Here is a 23,207-nt window from a genome sequence, read left to right as displayed (position 1 = left end):
GAGCCACAACATTTTTTATTAGAAGGGGCTGACTAATTAGTCAACCGTAATGACAGATTAAATTACAAATCGGAACTGTGGGTAACCGAACCTTCCTTTTTACCAAAAATGGTAAAACTCCTTTCTCACAACCGACTTTTATGGATGGCAATTTTAACATTAAACTGGTGCAGCCCTGTATAATAATGTTGTTAGCGTACAATGGAACGGCCATAAAACTGGAAGCTTTCGAATTTTAGTATTCATATTAAAAGACCGCATTATTTTGCGCATAAAAATCGACAGTGCATCACTAACTAGACACAAATGAGAACATACGAGTAGGTATCGATACGTTGATACGGTACCAAGGGGATTATTGGAGGATAGTTATCTGGGTAAGAAACGTCCATCACTAGGGTAATTTGGATATATGCGAATCCCCTCTGGCCTGGTGTAATCGGGTAAGCTCAATGACCCGCGAGGGTGTGTGGCGGGACAGGGCGGGGGTAGCTGGGATCATCAATCTCTATCAGGGTATCGCCGTCGGCGATGCTCGCGCTTCCGTTCCTGGAAAAAAGTGGCGACGAAAAATATGACCGCTTCCATACTGGACGTGTGACAGTGTGACGGGGCTGAATATATTCCACAACATATGCACGTCTCCCCGTGTGGACAAGGGGATTGTGGATTCAACCTTGACATTCCTGACAAGTTTTGTATTTACAAAGATATACTCGTCCCTACTTCACATTAGCAAAGTAATCAATCTATCAAAACTCTTACAAACTCTGAAAGACATAATTTTTCACAGCAAAAGTAATCACGTTCACAGTGATGGAACAAATTACGCGACACATAATGATGTGTACTCTACGTGTAACGACACCGCAGTTGTTATCTTCCGTCATTGATTACGCGCATCAAATTACACAATCGTACAAGCAATTACACAAAACATTAATTCACAACACCCAATCTCGTTTGTGAATCGTTCATTAGCGGAAAGGGGGATCGGTAGAAATGGAAACTTTTGACAAAAGTTAAGACGTAAACGGCAAATGAATCTGCATTATTCCAACACCCCACGCCGCCGGAGACGTCTCGACGCCCGCTCCTCAGATAAGACAATTAAATAACTATCTCGGCCCATTTATCTGTCGGAGTTTCGTTTTGTTTGTTTCTATTAAGCGTAATTAATGCCTCCGCGGACGGGTAAAGGTTAATGAAGTCGAGCCACCGCCGGTTATCGGACATCTGACAGGCTCAACTGGAATCAAATGTCCAAAGCGCGACGTCGAGCCTACTCCGCGACTGATAAATCACTCTGTGCCTGAACCCGATTGAAATATTACTTTAACCAAAAGACAGGCACACTTGCCTGCAACGAATGAGGCATTTCAATAATGCAAGGTTATCACTGAAACGCATTTCGTTCTGCCGACTCTTCACACCTCTTGTAATATCGTAAGGAATTTCCCAATTTCACCACCCTCCTAAACGGTTGCGATGACACCTATGAATCTAAGTCACACTCGGGATCTCGCTCCTGATATCCATTGATGGGTATCAGTCACGGACGTAACTGCATTCTTCGGTAGACAGCTAATTTGGCCCCCCATTTACGTGTAAGTAGAACATCTATCACAGCGTCTCGGCATTTCTTCCAATTTACCGAGTACTCGTCTATCGAAAGATTCAATGAATGATAACGAGCCTAATAAATACGGAGTCGGCTCCCCAAATGGCTGTAATTAATTTAATGGATTTAGACAAAGAAATATGTACAATGAGATAGTGAGATTAATGATGGCGCTGCATATTGTTTTAAGCATTAGTTAGTTGATGTTGAATTGTGAAGATATTCAGCCGGTGCCGGGTGGTGTGCCGTGTAACCGGAGCCGGCCCGGCCCGCGCTCGGACGCTTTATTTTTTCTCCATTTACTTGTAAACACTAATGAAGGCTCCCGAGCGAGCCTTCTAACGAGCTCTAACGTTGCACTTTCCGTTTATTATCAAGTCTGTAATCTAACATCCGAAGGTACTCCGACTACAGACCTCGGTGCAGCACTTGGGTACAAATTAACAGGCCCAATTACTACTCGAAGTATTCGTGAAGAATATATAAAGGTATCAATATTGAGGCGGGGAACTTATTCGGTGCATCGGCTCATTCTGCTTTCTTTGTCAAATACAACGCACGTCGAATTCTAACGAGATTAATGTAAATTTATGTTCTGAAAGAAACTTTGTTCTGCGGATGTTTGCTAGACAATACATTAACATAACTGCCCATAAAAAGCCTTACTTCAGCCCCGTCTAGAACCACGGGAAGGGTTCCGTCTACTGGGCTGTTATATCACAAAATCAGCGCAACATAAATTAGCGGACAGGTCGCGTGACGGACCGACTTAGCAACATCGTCTCCTTATCGTCGTCCGGAAACAACCCGGCTAACCTCTGTACTACGCACACTACAAAAACAACTCTACTGACACGGCAAAGAAATCAAATTCCTTTAACACATACAACTATGTTCTGAAACGAAACAACCAATCTCGACTCTATTTATACTAGCGTACGGTCCAAATCCCATTCTAAACAATAGGAATAGTCAACAACAAATAAGGCAACATTGCCAGTATGTCAACATAAATAAAGCTGAGTGTCCTTTAACGAAGCAGACGTTGACGTCGGGACACTAATAAAGACCGTACGAGACAATGTCGACTCTAAAGCTTTTGTGTTAAAATTGAGATTAGTTACGTTAGCAAAAGGGGTAGTAAATGAAGGTTCACATTTAGCGGTCGTGGTGGTAGTGATATGGGTGGACTTCCTTTGTCTGGTAATCTTATCAGCGTGGCAGCCGGCCGCCGCGTCTTGACATGATACATTGCCCGCGCTATACATTTACATTCGGCGCCGCCCGTACAGGCACGCACCACGAACGTCGAACGCTACATGTGTCGAATATACTTAACTGCTATTTGTACAACTGTTTTACAATTTCAAACCAATGCGGGAAGTTAATCAATCAATTTTAATAGAATGAATCCGTCTATGTACAGTAGAGATAAGCTTATGTATACAGCATTGGGCTCCGGCCAACCGTGAGCCATCGATTAAAATGTACGCGTAATGTCATTACGCAAGCCCATTCCACTTGTAGCAGGGAGATAGCGGTGGCCTTCCTTTCCTTTCCCGAACTGCTGAATTTCGTTAATGCCTCCGAATTTTTCGATAATGCTTGCTAAACCTTCCGATATCGAAAACGTAAAGGAAATTATAAGAAAACCCAATTCTTCAAAGCTGTAATAATAAAAAATCCGTTTTCAGAGCGGATCTATTGAATATCGAGTACTTTTATTTTATAGATTGTATAATGGAGGGAATCTCTCGGAAGACAGTTCTCGGGCATCAGAATGTAAGATCCACAAAAGCCCTCGTGCTCGATCCCTTTGCAATCGCAAAACTTTGAATACACCTCTTTCGACTATCGAAAAGTTCCCGATAATGGATTTGTTCGAGCACTCGATTGTTCAACGATGAATGGGTACTAATTAAAACGAAGTCACGACGACGCCGGACCAAGTTCCCGATTGTTTCCCAACTATAAATCGCAGCGCCGCTCTCTCATATAAATATTGCACGGGTCCAACTTTGGTGCTAAATTTAAAATCGAAATTGGGGAATTGGCGCCACCGAGAACGTATGGCTTAAGTGTTTTTCCCGCTCACTATTCCCAACTGCGGAATGCCGATACGTACACTTATCTGTGATATTAATCTACGTAAATAAGGATCCTCTTGCATGTATGTTCTCAATTCGAGTTAGGATCAAGATTAAGGGGTAAATTCTAAATTGCTTCGGGAATGTTCGTGTAACGAGTTTAAGATTGTGAGCACGTGTTGCCGCCGCGTCTCTTGCCTTCAGAGATTGCCCAAATGTATCTCGTTTCTATCGGTGTGCGTCTTACACGTGAATGTGCTTTACGTCTCATACATCAACGTCGCAGGTTATGAAACTACCTGCCGAGAGATATATACTAGACAGGTTGTGCCTGGCTGCCAACATGTGCGCCGAAATTACTTTCTTGTATTATAAAGTAACGCCTATCTTCCGCCGATGCTCTTCAGATAATAGAAAAAATGTTGGAATGTTAATGTTAGCTGGAATAATGGACAGGGAATTAACCTCTACTGCGAAACTTACTGGCGAGTAAACCGCAGTTACTCTATTACAAGTCGGTCTGTTTCTTTTCCGTTTCCAATAAGAAATCACGTTTGTTCGGCCCGAGCTCGGCCGCAAATGAGCCGAAACACACCCCCTTTATCTTCCAATAAGTAACCGAGCTTTGGATTTCTTCGAAAGAAAATACGGATCCTAAACGGAAAATAGGAGATCGGATGCCAGATGGCTCGAAAAATATAAAAATAAACGAACCGGAATATGGATAGTGGCCTCTATCTGATTGTTATTCAGTTTTATGCATAGTGTAGTCTCAATAAATAATATGGGATAGTAAAAGTGAGCGCCGAAAAGTCTGGGTTGGTAGTAAAAAATACCGATTTTCCTACGTAAACAAAGTTAAAAAGGTCCAATCAGTGAGCTATGTGGGAGATAATTTTGATAAAAGTAAAAAAGAAGGAAAAAAGGTGAGTTTGTTCCGGGTGCGCAACGACAAATCCCATGACGGCATTCAAAATCGCGTTCCCTTTTTAAAGTTGAGACGATTCGCGTAACGAGTGTCGAATTCTCCGAGCCGGTGGGCCCCTCCAGTAGACGAAGTGCCCCCGGAGGTGCCTCGGTAATTACCAACCATTACAGACAAAGGACACGACTCGTCCGATTACCATAATTCCCAGGCCCCGAGACGGGATATAAATGGGCCACATTTTGTAGTAGCACGACGACTGACGTGTGTATTAATGACTATGCTTGTCCTCCTAAATTAGGTAAGGGATTTGGTGATTTAGTTTTTTCATTGGCTGTGGCGGCAGAATAGGATGGATCGGCTGTTCGCTGCGCTCGACTTACCGCATTTGTCCTTCCACATCGACCCTTACGACAAATTACAACGTTTAGAATGCGCTTAGTAGCAGTTGTAAAGCAGAATGAGATATGACCTCATCGATCCCATCTCTTTCATCTTACATTGCGCGATATGTGGTTACTTTATCTATATATTTTGTTAATGAGTTTTTCACAACCAAAACATCCCGTGATCCAGGTGCGTTTTTGGTATTTTATCTCAAAGTTATAGGTATTATCGTTGTAATATGCCAAAACGAAACGAACTTTCTTCAGAAAATCGAGTGGAGGTACAGCTTCTGCATGAGCAAGGGAAATCACAAGTAGAGATTTCCAAAACTGTGAAATGTTCGCGCCGATCCTTGCAATTTGTTATTCAGCGATTCTATGCTATCCGATCACATCAAAATATACCAAAAACAGGGCGCAAACGCATCACCACAGACCGTCAGGATCATCAGTTACCGAGAGAGTCGTTAAAAAATAGGAAAAAATTATCTTCAGAGCTCGCTGCTGAGTTGTCAGAACAAAATAAGGTATCAATTTCTGCTCGATGTAGAAGACTTTAGGAAGCTGATCCAAAAGGTTGTGACGCTAGGAAGAAACCATGGCTCCCGACAAAAACAAAAAAAACTCGGTATAAATGGGCCTTACAACATCGAACTTTCACCAATTCAGAGTGGTCAAATTTTGTGTGGTCAGACGAATCTAACTTAGAGGTAAGTAACTATATTTAATGCCCTAATAAAATAATATAAAATGGTTTAAAATCCAAACGCATAGATGAAGTTCTTTTGTTTTCTGGAACTCAATATTTTTCTCTTTATAGCAGATTTTTGGTACCCCCGTTGTGACCTCTGTACGTCGCCGGGTGGGCGAAGATTTTAATCCAGAGTGTGTGGTACCAACCGTAAAACATGGTGGCGGTAGCATAATGGTCTGGGGTTGCATGACCGATTCTGGAGTTGGCGAATTGTTCGTGTGAGAGGGCCGCATGGACTCTTCTAAGTACATAAATTTACTAGAAACTGCGTTCCTGCCTTCATTCACGAAACTTTTCGGCGACAGGAACATGGATATTGGTAAATTCCAGCAGGATAACGCACCATGCCACAAATCTGACCGCACTATAGCATGATTCCGGGAAAATAACGTAGAGCTTCTTGACTGGCCTGCCTAGTCGCCAGATCTAAACCCCATAGAATATTTATGGGTTTTAGTAAAGCGCAGAGGTAGGCGCCACACAATTAACAACAGAGAAGATTTGAAACGCCACCTATGCCTAGAATAGAACGCGATTACTGCTAAAGACTGTAAAAATCTTGTTAGCTCTATACCAAAAAAAAAATTCTGCCGTAATTAAGGCAAAGGGTGGACTTACAAAATATTCATTTTCAATTAATAAATAGTAAAATAAACATATAAAAATCATTTTGTTTTGTTTCTATTTGATATTTCGCATAAAACTCAAAGATTTCATAGGTGCTCAATACTTTTGGCCAAGGCTGTATAACTACTGCAAATTAAAGTGCGCTCTATGAAAGTTCAATGAAACTCATTAATCTCTAATTGCTAAGAAAAGAATGGTATCAAAGGGCGAGACCACAAAAGGCGGCTGACGACATTGTCGAGAAGTTCACCATTTTCATTTCGGTAGTGATCGAGAGGGTGGAGGAGATCGATTGCGAAAAAAACAACACAAAAACCCTTTTAAAATTAATTGAGTTTTCTTGCGGCTACATCGGGAGGTACAATAAATTAATTAACGCTCGAAGGAATCTTTAAAATTCGTAGAGGATCAAAAGTTGGATGTTATGGTGGGCCGATAAGAGGCGTCGAGGGCGCGGGGCCACAGATAATACTTCGATTTTCCATTAGCTTGTATTAGCGATGGGAGAGTCCGCCGCGCCCCGCGGTTAGACCAATAGCTCCCGATCTAATATATTTTCCTTATAAAGAACAGCCGAAACACGCGATCTTTGATCCATTTGCATGAGCCTATCCACGGTTATTTGTTTACGGGCCATTACGGTGAGCAATATTCGCCCCTAATTGAATTTCAACTTGTAAATTTTCGTGGATGGAATTAATTAAATTTTTCCCTGTGCTAATGCCTCCGCCACGACCGCTGGAGCATGCTGATTAATTTTGTAAAAGCCTTTAACTTTACAAATGACGGCATTTGATAACAGATTATCGGTAGTAATGAAGACCAAGTTCTGGTACGTTAATTCCACCGGATTGTACAAGGAAATTTTGTTTGTTTAGCGAGTCCATGGTAGTAGGTACATGTAAGGTCCTTGACTATGTCAATATGATTCTTTATCTTATTGAACTCCACTCCTATGTTGTTTTTATGGACGAAGCAAAACTGCCACAAGTGTCCAAGACAGCGACTGGTCTTTATTTATCGTAACTTTTAAAAAGGTTGTTTTATTTTAACAGCAATAAACGTGCAAGAGCTTGAATTTTTTGTTCCGTATCTCGTTATTGTTGGAGCCTTATTTTTATATTCCAAAGTTTTCAACGACTCTCTATGTAAGCTGTGTTTGATTGTATTGACTTACTTAAACAGTAAACTTGAGTGAAATTTATGAAGAAAGATAATCATTTTTATGGATGAAAGACATTGAATGTGTTGTTTCTTCCTCAGGGTGTCTACTGGAAGGTTCGCGTCTCCCGCCCGATGTGCCGCCTCGCAACCCGACCATGTCTCGGCTGAACGGTCGCATCACCGGGAACCCTGCGGATTTAGGCGACTTCGAACCCTCCTGCCTCGTTCGCACACCCTCCGGTAACTTCTACGTGCCTTCAGGTGAATGTTAGAACCTTTTTTACTTCTTTTTTAGAATAAGTACAAACACACACATCTACACATAATATCATAGTAATAAGTGTACTAATTTGATACATGTGTATAAACTGAAAATCATTTATAATTAAAATGATCCATTAATACAGTAATAATGTTGAAACACAATAAATTCAAATCGAAACTTATTTAAAGTATGGATGACCACATCTAACCGAAATCTTATTTCAGGGGATATTCAAAAGAATCCGTCTATGGACTACAAGTCAAACTCATCGTGTAGTAGTCCAGGCAAGCCAGAAAAGAGCACGTTAGAAAGAATGGAGCGGTCAGACCGGCCGCATCCGACCTTCGGTACCCCAGTTCCAGTCCTTCCTGTGAGGAATAACCTTCGATCCTCGAACTTTCCCTCAGCCGGTTCACGGTTTCACTTTCGAAAAGGCCTGTCCTCAAGGTGCTCGTGGAAGTGTACCGCCATTGTATTTATAATACTATTTGTTGTATTGTTAGCCATCGCGTCTTATATTACAGGTAAGATTCATCAACAAATTATGCATTACCTAAAAATATTTAGTCAAATTCTCCAATATTAACTCGACTCTTAATAAAAAATGGATTCAAAAATAAATTTCCCTCTATGACAGCAACGGAAATACATTTTTCTTCAAAGAACTCCCAATGCTCCTACCTCGCTTAATGATATTATAAACTGTAACCTAATTTTTTTATCAATGGGCAGTATTTCCACTGCAGGGTTGATTAACTTTTATGTTTTGTTCACAGCGTCGTATTTTGTTAACTGGACGTATCAAAACCCCAAATCATGTACAGTAGTCGTCGGGGAACCAACAGAAGTGTTTCCGGCATCAAAAGCAACATCACTGGAGTTCGCCAACAAAACAATGGCGAGGCCGCATCAAAGTTTGCCAACCATAGGCACAGGTAAAGAGGAACATCACTCCCGTCATCGTAGAAGTGTAGATGTAGTAGATGGGCATGCTTCTTCTTTACCGCAATCTGCTCCTTCCGAGGATTCTTCCACCGTAAATATGCATGATGTAAACAATTCTGTGAACACTGTTAGCTTAGTGCATGGTGTGGCTGAAGAAATCACCACTCAGCGGGACGAAGAAATCAACGTGGGTTCTAACAATGCTTTTGTGTCTAGCAATGTTAATAATGTGTCGGTTAACACTGGTAATCTAACAAATAATCTTGAGCTTTCTACGAGTACGGAACCATCAAAAACTCCGATGACTTCAACAACTACTGAACACTTAACAACGGAAACAATTGAAACAACTTCTATTGCTTCCACAACTGCTAAAATAACAACTCAAGTGACTAACAAAGTTAAAGAGACTCACGTAGAATACCCAGAAGAAATAAATAATCACGTTAATACACCAATAAAATCTGAGAAAGATAACGTCGCATATGAACCTGAAGATATGCAAGGTGATTCATTTTCATTGATTCGTCCATACGGTATGGAAAGGCTTAATTTCTTTAAGATCCAAAATCAACTAGAGAAAATTAAAGAAGTTCTTCACATTTATTCCAATGATTCATCTGATATGGACAAAGATTTAGAAAAGTTTCATTACGATAGTGAAAATAGTGGGTCAAAAACGACTTCAACGACAAATAAGCCAAATATAACAACAGAAGAGGCTACAGAGAGCAAAGTGACAACTCAATCAACTACAGAAGGCACTACGACAACAAAATTAACAACTGAAGTGCCTTTAACAACTAGCTCCACTGAAAAAACTATAACAACAGAACATTTAACAACAAACGTTATGCTTAACACCACGAATATGTTTACTACGCACAGTGAGCATGTTGTTACAACAACACCAACACTGAGTGTTACTAATAATACATACACGACTACTACCAGCGCGACAAAGGCTGACGAAAACTCTACTGTAAATACCGCTGATACTAAATTCCCTGATGTGACTAATCCTAAACATGTGTTAATTAACCTGACCATATCTGCTGATGATGCAGAGAGCTCATCATTTAAGCAGCTATATTCTTTAACTTTAACTGTTCCAACAGTTGGGGACTCAAATGAGATACCAACTGTTAAAGTTACACCAATGGATGCAGAACCAACGCAAGCATCAAATTTCAATAAACCTATTACTTTAGAAGGTTCTACAAAAGTCAATAAACCTACAGATGATGATAACGAGAGAGGTGGAAGCTGTGAATGTTCATGTCCAGCTTGCATCAGCAATGCAACTGATGACATGTTCTATGATGAAGCAACAGAAAATGGTCCAACAACAGCCTCTTCAAGATTCGATTCATCCACTGTAGTAGATCAAATATCAAGTACAGACCAATCCAACCTAACAGAATCGACAACTGAGGATCTCACGAAGTCGTCAGGTACTACGGAGGCAGTAACATTTTCTACTGACTCAACCTCTGAAGCGAGTACTGAGATATCAACTCCGGAGGAAACTATTTCCACAACAGATGAGCCGACGACAGAAACTACAACGGAAACTGAACTTTCCACTACAACTGAATCACCAAAATGCGTTTGTCCAAAAATTCAGCCTCCACCCATTCTTATACTGGAAGGTGAGGTAGACCTTCAATAAAAGTCAGAGATAACTTACTAACGGTCACGAAACTCATCACAGCTTAGGGGTTCTGTGTACAAATACAAAAATGTGTATAACATACTAATATGCATGCTGATCACTGGTTGCAAGGGTACCTATATGTTACGGCATTATAATTTTCAGTTGCATGCGCTTTAATAACAAGTAAATGGGTAGTTGTTTTAATAAATATTATCTAGTTTAACAGAGCATATGACAATTCATCACATTATCGCATGTCGTACAGTATAGATCGTTCCTAGTAAACTAACATGTTTGTATTTTCTAGGTGCGCGAACGTTCCCCGCGCAAACATTTCCACCAGACGGAACGACGTTCAAACAAATTACTTTAGGTGAAAAATTATCAAAAGAAATCCCTCCATATAGCTACTGGAATATGCAGTTTTATCAAACTCAAGCAAGTTACGTGAAGTTTGACTACATGATACCCCGAGGAGCTTCAATAGGCGTGTACGCGAGAAGAAACGCTTTACCGACACATACGCAATATCATATCTTGGAAGTTCTCAGCGGTTTCAAGGCGAGAACAACAAGAACGTCGCATGTAAGTTTTAATCATAAATAGAGTATGAATAAATTGTGTTTCCCTAGGTAACAAGGAATACACTTTCACTTAGGCCTTTAATTTGCAGCCTTCCATCAAGAAAGAAGTAACTCACTATATGGAACAAGGCCACTGGTTCTTATCTCTGTACAACGACGACGGCGACCCACAAGAAATCTCGTTTATTGCAATGATAGCTGATGAAATGACGCACAACTGTCCGAACGGATGCTCAGGGAAAGGAGAATGTCTCATGGGTCATTGTCAGTGCCAGGCTGGTTTCGGTGGAGACGATTGTAGCAAGAGTAAGTAACACAACACAAACAACTGATTATAGAAATAATTTGAAGATTCCCTCAACATTTTCTTAAATATCCTTTTATTTTCAAGGTGTATGTCCAGTTCTATGTAGTCAACGAGGCGAGTACATCAACGGCGAGTGTCAATGTAACCCAGGATGGAAAGGCAAAGAATGTTCCCTACGGCATGATGAATGCGAGGTCCCAGATTGCAACGGTCATGGGCATTGTGTCAATGGAAAATGTTCTTGTGTCAGAGGCTACAAAGGTAAATTCTGTGGAGACATCGACTGCCCTCACCCGACTTGCTCCGGCCACGGTTTCTGCATCGAGGGGTCCTGTATCTGCAAGAAAGGTTGGAAAGGTGTTGACTGTGCTACTATGGATAAGGATGCTCTTCAATGTCTTCCTGACTGTTCTGGACATGGCACCTTCGACGTTGATACGCAAACATGCACTTGTCACGCAAGATGGTCCGGTGATGACTGTTCTAAAGGTATGTTTCATTAGCCGTGTTAATATTTCTCCTGTGTTAATAATAATTAAAATCGAACATTCAATGTTAATTATTTTGCTTTACAGAGATTTGTGATCTTGATTGTGGTTTACACGGAAGATGTGTGGGAGAGTCCTGTGTATGTGATCCTGGTTGGACTGGAGAATTTTGTACATCCAAGCTATGTGACGCTCGTTGTAGCGACCACGGTCAATGTAAGAACGGCACTTGTCTCTGCGTGTCTGGTTGGAATGGCCGCCATTGCACGTTGGAAGGCTGTCCGCGAGGGTGCGCCGGTCACGGACAGTGTAAAGTCGCAAATGACGGTCAATGGTCCTGCAAATGCTTCGACGGATGGGACGGTCCAGACTGCACGACCCTCAAAGAACAAATCTGTGACGATGGAAAAGACAATGACAAAGGTATATACTTCTTCCAAGGCTGGTAAGGCTGTTTAATAATGTTATGTATAAACTTAACATTTATATTTATTCTGTTCAGATGGCCTTGTCGACTGCGAGGATCCAGAGTGCTGCTTAAGCCCCATTTGCAAAGGTAGTCAGCTCTGTGTGTCGTCACCGAAGCCCACAGATATCCTCCTTAGGAAACAACCTCCTGCGATCACTGCGTCATTCTTCGAGCGGATGAAGTTCATCATAGATGAAGGTAGTCTCCAAAACTATGCAAAACAGGAGAACTTCAACGAAAGGTGAGTGGCTGTATGTTCGGTGTTATCTGTTAGGGTTAAGCGTAAAATAATAACTAGCTAATGTTTAGTTTGTCGGCTAATCCTAAGCCAACAAACATTATATAAATATTTGTTATATAAGATACGCAATGTTGTGCCCCAGTCGATCCCAATGTTTTATTTACATTATAAGAGTGTACCACAATGCTTTCTTTCTTTTCTTACACTTACATATATGACAAGACGTATTTATTCGTACTGAAACAACTGAATCTAGAAGATCGACACCTGCATGTGATACACGTATCGACGTCGCTGTTACTAATGTTTCCGAGCTTCCTTGTTTCTAAATTAATATTATTTAACACAATAATAATACTTACTCATTCTGTCATTTCTCTCGGTTTCTCTAACGCTGCGCAGTATGTTTTGGAACCACTTCAATTCGAGGTAAGACTTGTGAATCGAACGTAGGATAGTATTTGTTTAACTTAGAGTTTATCTGCGAGTACTATATACAACAGTATATACATATGTATTTAATTGGCGACATACTATACTTATTCTATGTATCTGTGTTATGCATGTTGTGCCACTATAGTATTTAGCTACCTACTATTGTGTCCTGTGAATTTGTGTTCGCTTTTTATTTAAATGTTTGTAACAATATTCTATGACGTTTCATAGAGAACCACCATTGAGAACACTTTACTAAAGTCTTCTACAACCAAACTATACATTCGTAGAAAGATGTTTGGAATACTTATTACCCTTTACAAATTGTAAACAGTTTTGATCCTAACGAAATTCTAATGATACTAATCCCTTCTATTTAATACTTCTAGTCCCTTAGTTAAATCACCATTTGTTTGATAGACAAAGTAGATCACACATAACAAAAATAATTCACTAGTCCCATGTAATTTTATACTAGTCTTTCACTCATACTAACTAGAACATTATTTTGAAATATCAAATCAAATCAATCACCAACATCTTTCTAATTGACGCCAATGTCCAATATTGGCCAATGATATCACCAACATATTTACACTATACTAACGAATACATCACCTGAATTTGCAGTCGTTCAGCTGTAGTCCGTGGTCGAGTAGTCACCTTACTGGGAACTGGTCTGGTTGGAGTCAGAGTGTCCACTGACACTCCTCTCGAAGGATTCACTTTGACTAGAGAAGATGGCTGGTTTGATCTCCTCGTGAATGGTGGTGGCGCTGTCACATTAAACTTTGGAAGAGCGCCATTTAAAAGGGCTACAAAGGTCGTCTACGTGCCTTGGAATGAGGTAAATAAATTGTTCAAGTATTATTAATATAGAATGTGAAAACTTTGTATAAAACAAGTAGCTAAAACTTACATCGATCTGGTACTTATAACCTCAATATGAAACGTCGTTTGAAATTTTAATTCGAATCTTATTTACAATTATATTGTACTGCTCATATGAAACCTGAATTCGATCCTAGACAAGCTTGATTCAGTCTTCAAATGTTCAAACAACGGCCAAGCATACTTCGTACAGGCTATTTTATTTTTTCTGAATCCAAACATGCAAGCCTGCGATTAACGTTAGGACGTTAAAATTTTTATGACTCAATTATTTTTCTTAAAACTTTATTTAAAACACGCTTATGCCTTATGGCGTTTTAAATCCAATATTTTACTGACCATACTTTAGCTTGGATTTTCATAAATGAAATAATTTAGTAAGTTATAAAAACACTATAATATTTTTTTATTAAAATACAGAAAAGCAGTCACGATTATTGTGTAATGTTTTAGCGACTTACTAGTAAAATACTGATTTTTAAAACGGTAATTTCTTTAATTTTAACACTTTTTTCCAGGTTGTAATCATCGACACAGTTCTAATGACGACAATGGATGAGAAGATCAACATGGGTCCTCCACAAGCCTGCCTTGCTCATGACTATGATACGATGAAACCAGTCGTCCTGGCCACATGGAAACACGGCTTCCAGGGAGCTTGTCCCGACAAGAGCGCTATTCTGGCTGAGTCACAAGTACGATTTGTATAATTATATCTTTTATCGCTGGAACCTTATCTTATTAAATCACAGAGTAGTGTTTGACTTAAAAATATGACATAACTAATTATAATACACACTTTACAGGTCATTCAAGAAAGTCTCGAGATTCCGGGAACTGGTTTGCATCTGGTATATCACAGTTCTAGGGCAGCTGGCTACCTTTCCACCATCCAACTACAACTTACGCCCGAAAAAATACCATCCACATTGGCCCTTATCCATCTTAGAATAACGATAGAAGGTATCCTCTTCAAGAAAACTTTCGAAGCTGATCCAGTGATTAAGTTCACATATCCGTGGAACCGCCTCAATGTGTACAAGCAAAGAGTATACGGTGTTACAACAGCACTTGTGAAAGTTGGATACCAATACACAGATTGTAAAGATATCATTTGGAATGTGCAAACGACCAAATTGAGTGGGCAGGACATGAGTATATCCGATGTTGGTGGCTGGAATTTGGATATCCACCATAGATACAACTTCCATGAAGGTAAATAGCCTGTTATTTTGAGTGCGGGTAGATTTCGGATTACGTACCTACAGCTGTAAACGTAACCCAGTTTAAAGCCCTTCACTACGGCTCGGTTTAAGCATCTCGTTTCGGGCTTTAGTATATCTAACCGTTTTGCAGCCCTAAGTACAAAGCCATGTAATCTGTTAAGTGGTTCAGTATATTTGACCTCTTCAATGACAACGATCGATCTCGTTGAATATACGCGCAATTTATGTTTTAGAATAATGTGTTAGAACATGAAATATTATACTGGATCCTAAGGAAAATTGGGATCGTGGAAGGATAATATTCGAAGTCAATTGATTTTAATTTTTTCTCACTTTCAGGTATCTTACAAAAGGGAGATGGAACGAATGTCTACTTGAAACATAAACCTCGAGTGATCATAACGACAATGGGCGATGGTCGCCAACGTGAACTGGAATGTGGAGATGATTGCTCAGGAGTTGCTTCCAGGCAAAGACTTCTGGCACCAGTAGCATTAGCTGCGGCTCCTGATGGTTCTATTTTCGTAGGAGATTTCAATCTCGTCCGGAAGATTAGCCCTGATGGAACTGTGCGAACAGTGGTGAAGTTGAAGTAAGCATTACTAATTTAAAACCTATTTACTCTATTTTGTGTTGATTTTTTATGAAATTAATATTTATTTCATTCTTATTTTTCAGTGCCACTCGAGTCTCCTATCGGTACCACATGGCGCTATCTCCTCTCGACGGCAATTTGTACATCTCAGACCCAGAATCTCATCAAATCATTAGGGTCCGAAACACCGAGGACTTCAGCGACCCTGAACACAACTGGGAGACTGTCGTCGGTTCCGGAGAAAGATGTCTGCCTGGTGACGAAGCCCACTGTGGTGACGGAGCATTAGCCCGAGATGCTAAACTTGCTTATCCTAAAGGAGTAGCTGTTTCCATAGACAACATTGTCTATTTTGCTGATGGCACGAATATTCGGATGGTAGACAGAGATGGTATTATTACTACCATCATCGGCAACCACATGCATAGAGCTCATTGGAAACCTATACCTTGTGAAGGCACGCTTAGTGTTGAAGAAGTCCACTTACGTTGGCCCACAGAACTCGCCATTAACCCATTAGACAACAGCTTACACATTATCGACGATCACATGATTTTACAAATGGCACCTGACGGCCGAGTAAAAGTAATTGCGGGAAGACCTCTTCATTGTCCTTCACCCATGACTGGTATTGATGTTGAGTTAGCCACATACGCAACATTAGTCATGCCGCAGAGTATTGCTTTCGGTTCAGCGGGAGACCTATATGTAGCTGAAAGCGACTCACAAAGAATAAATCGAGTTCGTTTGATTACAACCGACGGCAAAATCTCATTGTATGCTGGCGCTGAATCAAAATGTAACTGCTTAGAAAGAGGATGTGACTGTTTCGAGGCTGATCACTTCTTAGCCTCGAACTCGAAGTTTAACACCATATCAGCAGTCATAGTTAGTCCAGATGGCATCGTTCATATTGCAGATCAAGCCAACTACAGAATTCGGTCGGTAATGGCTAGTATACCGGACGCAAGTGGCGCTAGGGAATACGAAATCTATTCACCTGACACACAAGAAATTTACATCTTCAATAGATTCGGCCAGCATGTAACGAGCAGGAATATCTTGACTGGTGAGAACAATTACGTATTCACCTACACCGTTAACACGAGCAACGGAAAACTTAGCACCGTTACTGATGCGGCTGGCAACAAAGTATTCCTACTTAGAGACTACTCCACCTCAGTTAATTCTATCGAAAACACCAAGGGTCAGAAATGTAGGCTGAAGATGTCAAGGATGAAGATGCTGCAAGAATTAAGAACTCCTGACAACTTCAATGTTACCTTCGACTATTACGGTCCAAGCGGATTACTCAAGTCTAAATACGACAGCACAGGAAGGAGTTACGTATACAAGTATGATGAATTTGGCCGTCTAACATCCGCTGTGACCCCCACTGGTAGAATCATTAATCTGAACTTTGATTTAAGTCTTAAAGGCGCCACTGTCCGAATTACTGAAAATAATAAGAAGCCTATTTCGATATTGATAAAGGGATCCTCGGTTAATACTCGTACAGGCGAAGCAGAACAGAAAACTATTATTTCATCAGATAGCAGCATTTCATCTAGCATGCCTTGGGGTCACGTAATATCTACTGACACCGTGCCTTACACTGTTCTAGCCGAGATCGATCCTATTCTAGGCGAAAGCTTCCCTATTCCAGCGAAACAACGAACCGAAGTTGGTGGCGACTTAGCGAATAGATTCGAATGGCGATATTTCTTGCGAAAACTTCTAAACAAAGCAAGAACTGGAAAATCCATCGCACAAGTTGGACGTAAACTTAGAATAAACGGTGAAAACTTACTGACTTTAGAGTACGACAGAGACTCGTCAACTATTGCCGTATTCATGGACGATAAGGTAGAGCTATTGAACGTAACTTATGACAGAACCGCAAGACCAGTGAGGTTTGGACCCAGCAATGGAATATTCGCTGAAGTGGTGCTTGATTATGACAGATTCAACAGGTTGACTAAATGGAGTTGGGGTGATCTAAATGAAACCTACGGTTTTGATCGGGCTGGCAGACTGAATGAGATTCGCTACGGAGATGGATCGTCACTAGCTTATTCCTTCCGGGATATGTTCACGTCACTGCCATTGAAGGTAACAACACCAAGAGGAAGCGATTATCTGCTAGACTACGATGACTCCGGCGCACTACAAAATCTAACCACTCCAAGAGGTCACATTCACACATTTGCTCTCATGACATCACTGGGCTATTTCAAATATCAGTATTTCTCCCCGATGAACCGTCATCCTTACGAAATCTTATACAACGATGATGGCAACATTCTGTCTAAAATTTTCCCTCATCAATCTGGTAAAATTGTGTACGTGTATGATAACAGCGGAAAGTTAGAAATGGTACTGGCAGGAGCTTCGGCTATTCGCTATGTATACCATGAAAACACCCACCTTGTAAAGAATGTTGAAATCACGGATTCCGACTATGAACTGAGACAAGATTACAAATATCACGCTGGTATACTCAAGGATCAAAAAATGAAATTCAGTCCGAAGAGCAATCTGAACAACGCCCATTTCAAATATCAATATGATGGCAACGCTCGGCTTTCCACAATTGATGTTAATATCAATAGCAAGGAAATGCCACAGCTGAGGATGAAATACAATCAAAACCTAGGAATTCTTGAAGCACTCAGCGACTTGAGAATATATCGCAACACGTTCAATAGATCAGTAATGCAAGACACAAGTAAACAATACTTCACGATTACGGATTACGACGACCGCGGCAGGGTCAAGACGATTCTGATAAATATCAAAGCCTTCGACGTCTTCCGCCTTGAAGTTGAATATGACTCACGAAACAGGATCAAATCGAAAAAGACAATGATTGGCGATACTTCATCGAACGAACGGATTAGTTATAACTACGACGGACACCTGATGGAAGTAGTAGGATCTGAAGATGACTGGAAATATGTGTACGATGAGAATGGCAACGTGATCGGAGTCATCGAACACGGAGAGAAACGATACCTTGGCTACGACATCGGGGACCGGGTTGTCCAGTACAGCGACGTAGAATACAGCAGCTATGATGGTCGAGGTTTCGTAATAAGACGCGGCGAACAAAAATATAGGTATAATTCTCGAGGTCAGTTCGTACATGCTTCTGAAAGGGATAAGTTCCAAATGTGGTATTACTATGACGACAGGAGTAGATTGATAGCATGGAGGGACGATAAGAGCAATGTCACCCAATTCTTCTACGCCAACCCGCAGACACCGAACTTAGTGACTCACGTCCACTTCCCGAAATCTGGAAAGACTGTACGATACCTATACGATCAAAGAGACTTCTTGACGTGCATTGAAACCGACGATCAACGATTCTATGTTGCTACCGATCAAAATGGATCACCTCTCGTAGTATTCGATGTAAATGGAGAGATCGTGAAAGAAATCAAACGCTCTCCGTTCGGAAAGATTGTCAAGGATACGAACCCAGAGTTTTATATTCCTGTGGACTTCCAGGGAGGCATATACGACGATTACACTAATCTGATTTACTTAGATGGCCGTTTATACGATCCTGTTGTTGGGCAATGGATGACTCCTAGCTGGGAACATCTGGCTAGCAAGCTTCATCTTCCTACAGATATCTTTATCTATAGATTTAAGAACAACGATCCAATCAATAGGAATCAGAACACTCCTTACATGACGGACTTGGGCAGCTGGCTTCAACTATATGGATATGACCTCAACAAGATGATGGGATCCAGATACATCACGAACATGATCTTCCAACCGAAAGTAGAACTAACTGCACCAAGATTAACTCCAGATTTCGAAGTTTTATCTGGATTACAATGCATTATTGAAAAGGTACGTACTTGATCTTCTTCTTATTACTGCATTTTTTTCTGATAAAAGCTACAACTTATTATATTTAAATATAAACTTGGAAGCAAAATTAAAAAAACATTATTGTTTACTTTTTCAGATAAGCCACAAACTCGCAGACATGAACTTTGTCCCAACGCCGCTTCTGAAGATGGAACCAATCACAAGAAACCTGCTGCCACGAGTGTCATACAAACGTGGAGTTTTCGGTGAAGGAGTTTTGATATCAAGGGTCGATGGCAAAGCACTAATCAGTGTAGTAGACGGAGCTAACAACGTCGTGGAAGACGTGATCACCACTGTATTCAACAACTCGTACTTCTTAGATGTCCACTTCAATATCCACGATCAAGACGTATTTTACTTCGTAAAGGATAACACGCTGAAGATCAGAGACGACTTGGAAGAACTCAGGAGGCTCTCCGGCAAATTCAACGTGTCGCAAGATGAAACTAATGACCAAGGATTAGAGGTAAATATTCTTTAAGCACTTATCCAATATCATATCGTTAATTTGATGTGAAACTTACAAATTATGTTTGTGATATTTCAGGTCCGAGTGCACGCAGTTGGCAAAGGCTCTGCACAAGCAGTCATTGTCCTCCGATACGGTGTGGATCCTAACCAAGAACGGATCAAACTTCTGAAACATGCACACAAACGAGCAGCGGCCAGGGCTTGGGAACGCGAGAAGGCTCTGGTTGCAGCAGGCTGGGAGGGCAGAGGCTCTTGGACGGAAGAAGAGAAAGAAGAACTTATATCACACGGAATTGTGGACGGCTGGGTTGCCAGAGACGTCCATTCCGTGTCTAAGTATCCACAACTAGCCGACGACCCCGCGAATATCGTGTTTGTACGCGACAGCAGAAGAAAACGAAGAAAGAGTGGGAGAGCGCGACACCGCTCATAATTTTAACGTGCCATAAATCAACGCCATTTTGATTTCCAGATTTGACACTGGCTATTCTTTTAGGAATAGCAGTTTCAAATGTGGAACGCCGGTATTTAGTTCTTAAATATTTTTTTATAGGACTGATGAAAGTGTTTATAAGTGAATAGGAATGACGGGTGAGCTCCTGTGATCGGTGTGCTACTGATGGTTGCGAATAGTAGGAGCTATTGCTAGGACTGAGTGGAGAAACAGTTTTGTAATGTTAGTTTACGGTTAGGTTAAGATTGACTGGAGACCGAAAGATATTTTATGTTAAAAAGTATGTTTTTTTCGTTACGTACTTATGCGTTACAAAGCTCATACATTACTTTACTTGCTTTATGCCCTTCATCGTTGAACTGAACTGAATCTCGTAACAACTCACTACAGGGTACCGAGTCATAAATAAATAAACTTAAATAATAAAAGAATAATAATAACGTGACTAACAGAGCATAATACTTTTAAAATCATGGAACCAAAATACTCAATACGCAATCACAATTTTAATGTTTTTTATCATTTCAATGAAATATTTTTTAACCATTTAATTATTTCATAATGCTAACTATACGTAAATAATCATGTAGGATGTTATTATTTATCACAAAATCCATATATTCCTATTAAGTTTTAGCCAAATATTTTGTTCAATCCTTACATATTTTAGGTATTTGTAAATAAAAAACGTATATTTTATTCTTGTAGTTGTTCCTTTTATAGACCTAAGGTCTTTTTACTTCGCAATACTAACACTATTTAGCAATAATTTTGTATTTTATATCCTCTAATATATCTGACTCTTCAAATTAAATGAAATCTATATTTTCTGCTTGTTAGGGAACCACGTTATCGCTGACTGCCTTCTAAAGTTGTTACATAAAATTTGTAGAGATCAGATCCCATGTTTTGGCGTGAAATTGTAATTTAAATATGTCTTTTTTATTAACCGATAAATAAATAATATCTCCAGTTATTTTCAATGTAGGTAGATGTCGTTCTGAAGATTCTTGTACTTTCAAGTGACGCCAAAAAGTGCGAGCTACACTAGACATGGGCGACGGTGGTAGGGACAGAGGTGAACTTGCATTTCACTTTTTTCCTAACAATGACGCTCATGACTCTGGTCATAGACACAAATCGAACTTTACACGGCCGACTTAGAAAGACTGACTAGACTTTCACTTGAAACGTCAAGAAAATAGACCCTTTTATGTTCACTATTTTCAAAACTTCCTTTAATTAATTAAAAAAGAAAAAAATGGTACCGCCCCAAAAAAATTACAACATTATTCCATTAGACGTGTTTTTCAGTAATGTAGTTACGCCATTTTATCCGAACGGAGCGACAGAGTTCTATGTAGCTTAAAATAATCCCAACAGTAGCTTGACAAAGTAAAAAATAAAAAAATAGTCTAAATAAAATCTAAACTAATTAAAGTTACAGTCAACGTAATACGTACATTCTGCATGTGTTGTGCAATAATCGAACAGTAGATCTTATCGTAACCGTTTAGAACAAACTTCTTGCTGACTTAACAGAACGTTTACTAGAGACTGACTTATTGTTTCCACGCCTCCACGTACCCGCCCGGCCATGTTACGCGCTCCCCCAGACGCGGCGACGCGCCGTAACATGTGCAGCGCAGTTACAAATGTTAATACTATTGTGATTCGTAGGACATTTCCTCAACGATAAGTCAGCGAGAAGCACAAATTGTAATTAAAAAAGTAGATATTTATAGTATATGTCCATAAATGTGTCTCATTTAAAATGTGGTGTCTATTCTGTGTTAGAGATACTTAATGATAGGTGACTGAGTGGCCGGTGATAGGATGAGAATATTTTTTACAAAAAAAGTATAGATTTGGTGAAGTAAATTCAAAATTCAAATCTATCGGGTCGGGCGCCGAAGGCCCGCGCGTTGGTGATATTTTGGAAAATGTGACTAAAAGAAGCAATACTGTAATGTAATACGTCTTACTCTTTATTTAGAACTTTAAGGTGTATTTTTATTTGAAATTAATTAATAATATAATAATATATCTATTGTGAATGTAGTTATTGATTTCATGGTGATATTTAGAGCGGTATGTTATCTTTTTTATGATGTATAAAGAATTCTAATTTGTAAATAGGTACTTAATTGAGTATGTAATCTGTAAAAATATTGTACATATCTTTACGCTTGAATTATTTATAATGTAACCCGATAAGGATTTTAGGATAACAATGAATTGTAATATATCATAATTGAAGGGATTTTACCGAGAGGTTTTTATCGTTTGGATATAGACTGAACAAGGAATAAATAATATTGTTTAATGTGTATCCAAACGGCTTTCCGACTGTCGCGTAAAATGAGGTTATCAACCTTTTGGCGGGAAAATCGTTTTGAGTGACAGCTCTTGACATCCATAGACTTCAGCTTCTAGATTTCTTTAGAGAGCTTACAGTGTACGATCTTCACACGAAGCATTTACATGTAGAACTGATTTCCTCGTAATGCATTTAATTTGTATGTAGATATGGTGCATAGACCCCATTAAAATACTCTGAATGTGTATAGATAGTCAACAGTCATACTCTGTTAGTCGGGAGAGTGCGTGCTGACCACGCGAGCATGTACGATAATAATAGAAAGTATTCTAATGGAATATGTAATAAAAGTATTAAAATATAACATACTGGTTTCATTTCTACCTTTTATGAAAATAAAATAC

At 39.9% G+C, this 23,207-nt stretch overlaps 1 protein-coding gene across 12 annotated transcripts in view; it reads left to right on the top strand.

The window, feature by feature from the left end:
* The window catches only part of LOC118263566 (teneurin-m-like), a 432,136-nt gene extending 408,969 nt beyond the window's left edge, over nucleotides 1–23,167 (top strand). For 5 of the 12 annotated variants that reach the window (XM_050705328.1, XM_050705325.1, XM_050705332.1 and 2 more), the window contains 16 exons: nucleotides 7,664–7,831; nucleotides 8,054–8,353; nucleotides 8,606–10,426; nucleotides 10,739–11,016; nucleotides 11,090–11,321; nucleotides 11,407–11,811; nucleotides 11,898–12,233; nucleotides 12,313–12,520; nucleotides 12,923–12,949; nucleotides 13,586–13,802; nucleotides 14,365–14,541; nucleotides 14,653–15,061; nucleotides 15,412–15,664; nucleotides 15,751–19,534; nucleotides 19,653–20,024; nucleotides 20,106–23,167. In XM_050705328.1, coding sequence (XP_050561285.1) covers nucleotides 7,664–7,831; nucleotides 8,054–8,353; nucleotides 8,606–10,426; nucleotides 10,739–11,016; nucleotides 11,090–11,321; nucleotides 11,407–11,811; nucleotides 11,898–12,233; nucleotides 12,313–12,520; nucleotides 12,923–12,949; nucleotides 13,586–13,802; nucleotides 14,365–14,541; nucleotides 14,653–15,061; nucleotides 15,412–15,664; nucleotides 15,751–19,534; nucleotides 19,653–20,024; nucleotides 20,106–20,462 — 9,344 coding nt within the window. In that variant the 3' untranslated portion in view covers nucleotides 20,463–23,167. The remainder of the gene's footprint in view (nucleotides 1–7,663; nucleotides 7,832–8,053; nucleotides 8,354–8,605; nucleotides 10,427–10,738; nucleotides 11,017–11,089; nucleotides 11,322–11,406; nucleotides 11,812–11,897; nucleotides 12,234–12,312; nucleotides 12,521–12,922; nucleotides 12,950–13,585; nucleotides 13,803–14,364; nucleotides 14,542–14,652; nucleotides 15,062–15,411; nucleotides 15,665–15,750; nucleotides 19,535–19,652; nucleotides 20,025–20,105) is intronic. The other 7 variants (XM_050705326.1, XM_050705336.1, XM_050705327.1 and 4 more) reach the window with 7 other exon arrangements.
* Nucleotides 23,168–23,207: the final 40 nt, after the last annotated feature.

This window comes from Spodoptera frugiperda, chromosome 27 (genome assembly GCF_023101765.2).
Source record: "Spodoptera frugiperda isolate SF20-4 chromosome 27, AGI-APGP_CSIRO_Sfru_2.0, whole genome shotgun sequence".
In the NCBI taxonomy this organism is placed as follows: Eukaryota; Metazoa; Arthropoda; class Insecta; order Lepidoptera; family Noctuidae; genus Spodoptera; species Spodoptera frugiperda.
The sequence above is the reverse complement of the archived record's forward strand: the minus strand, read 5'-3'. Positions and strand labels throughout refer to the sequence as shown.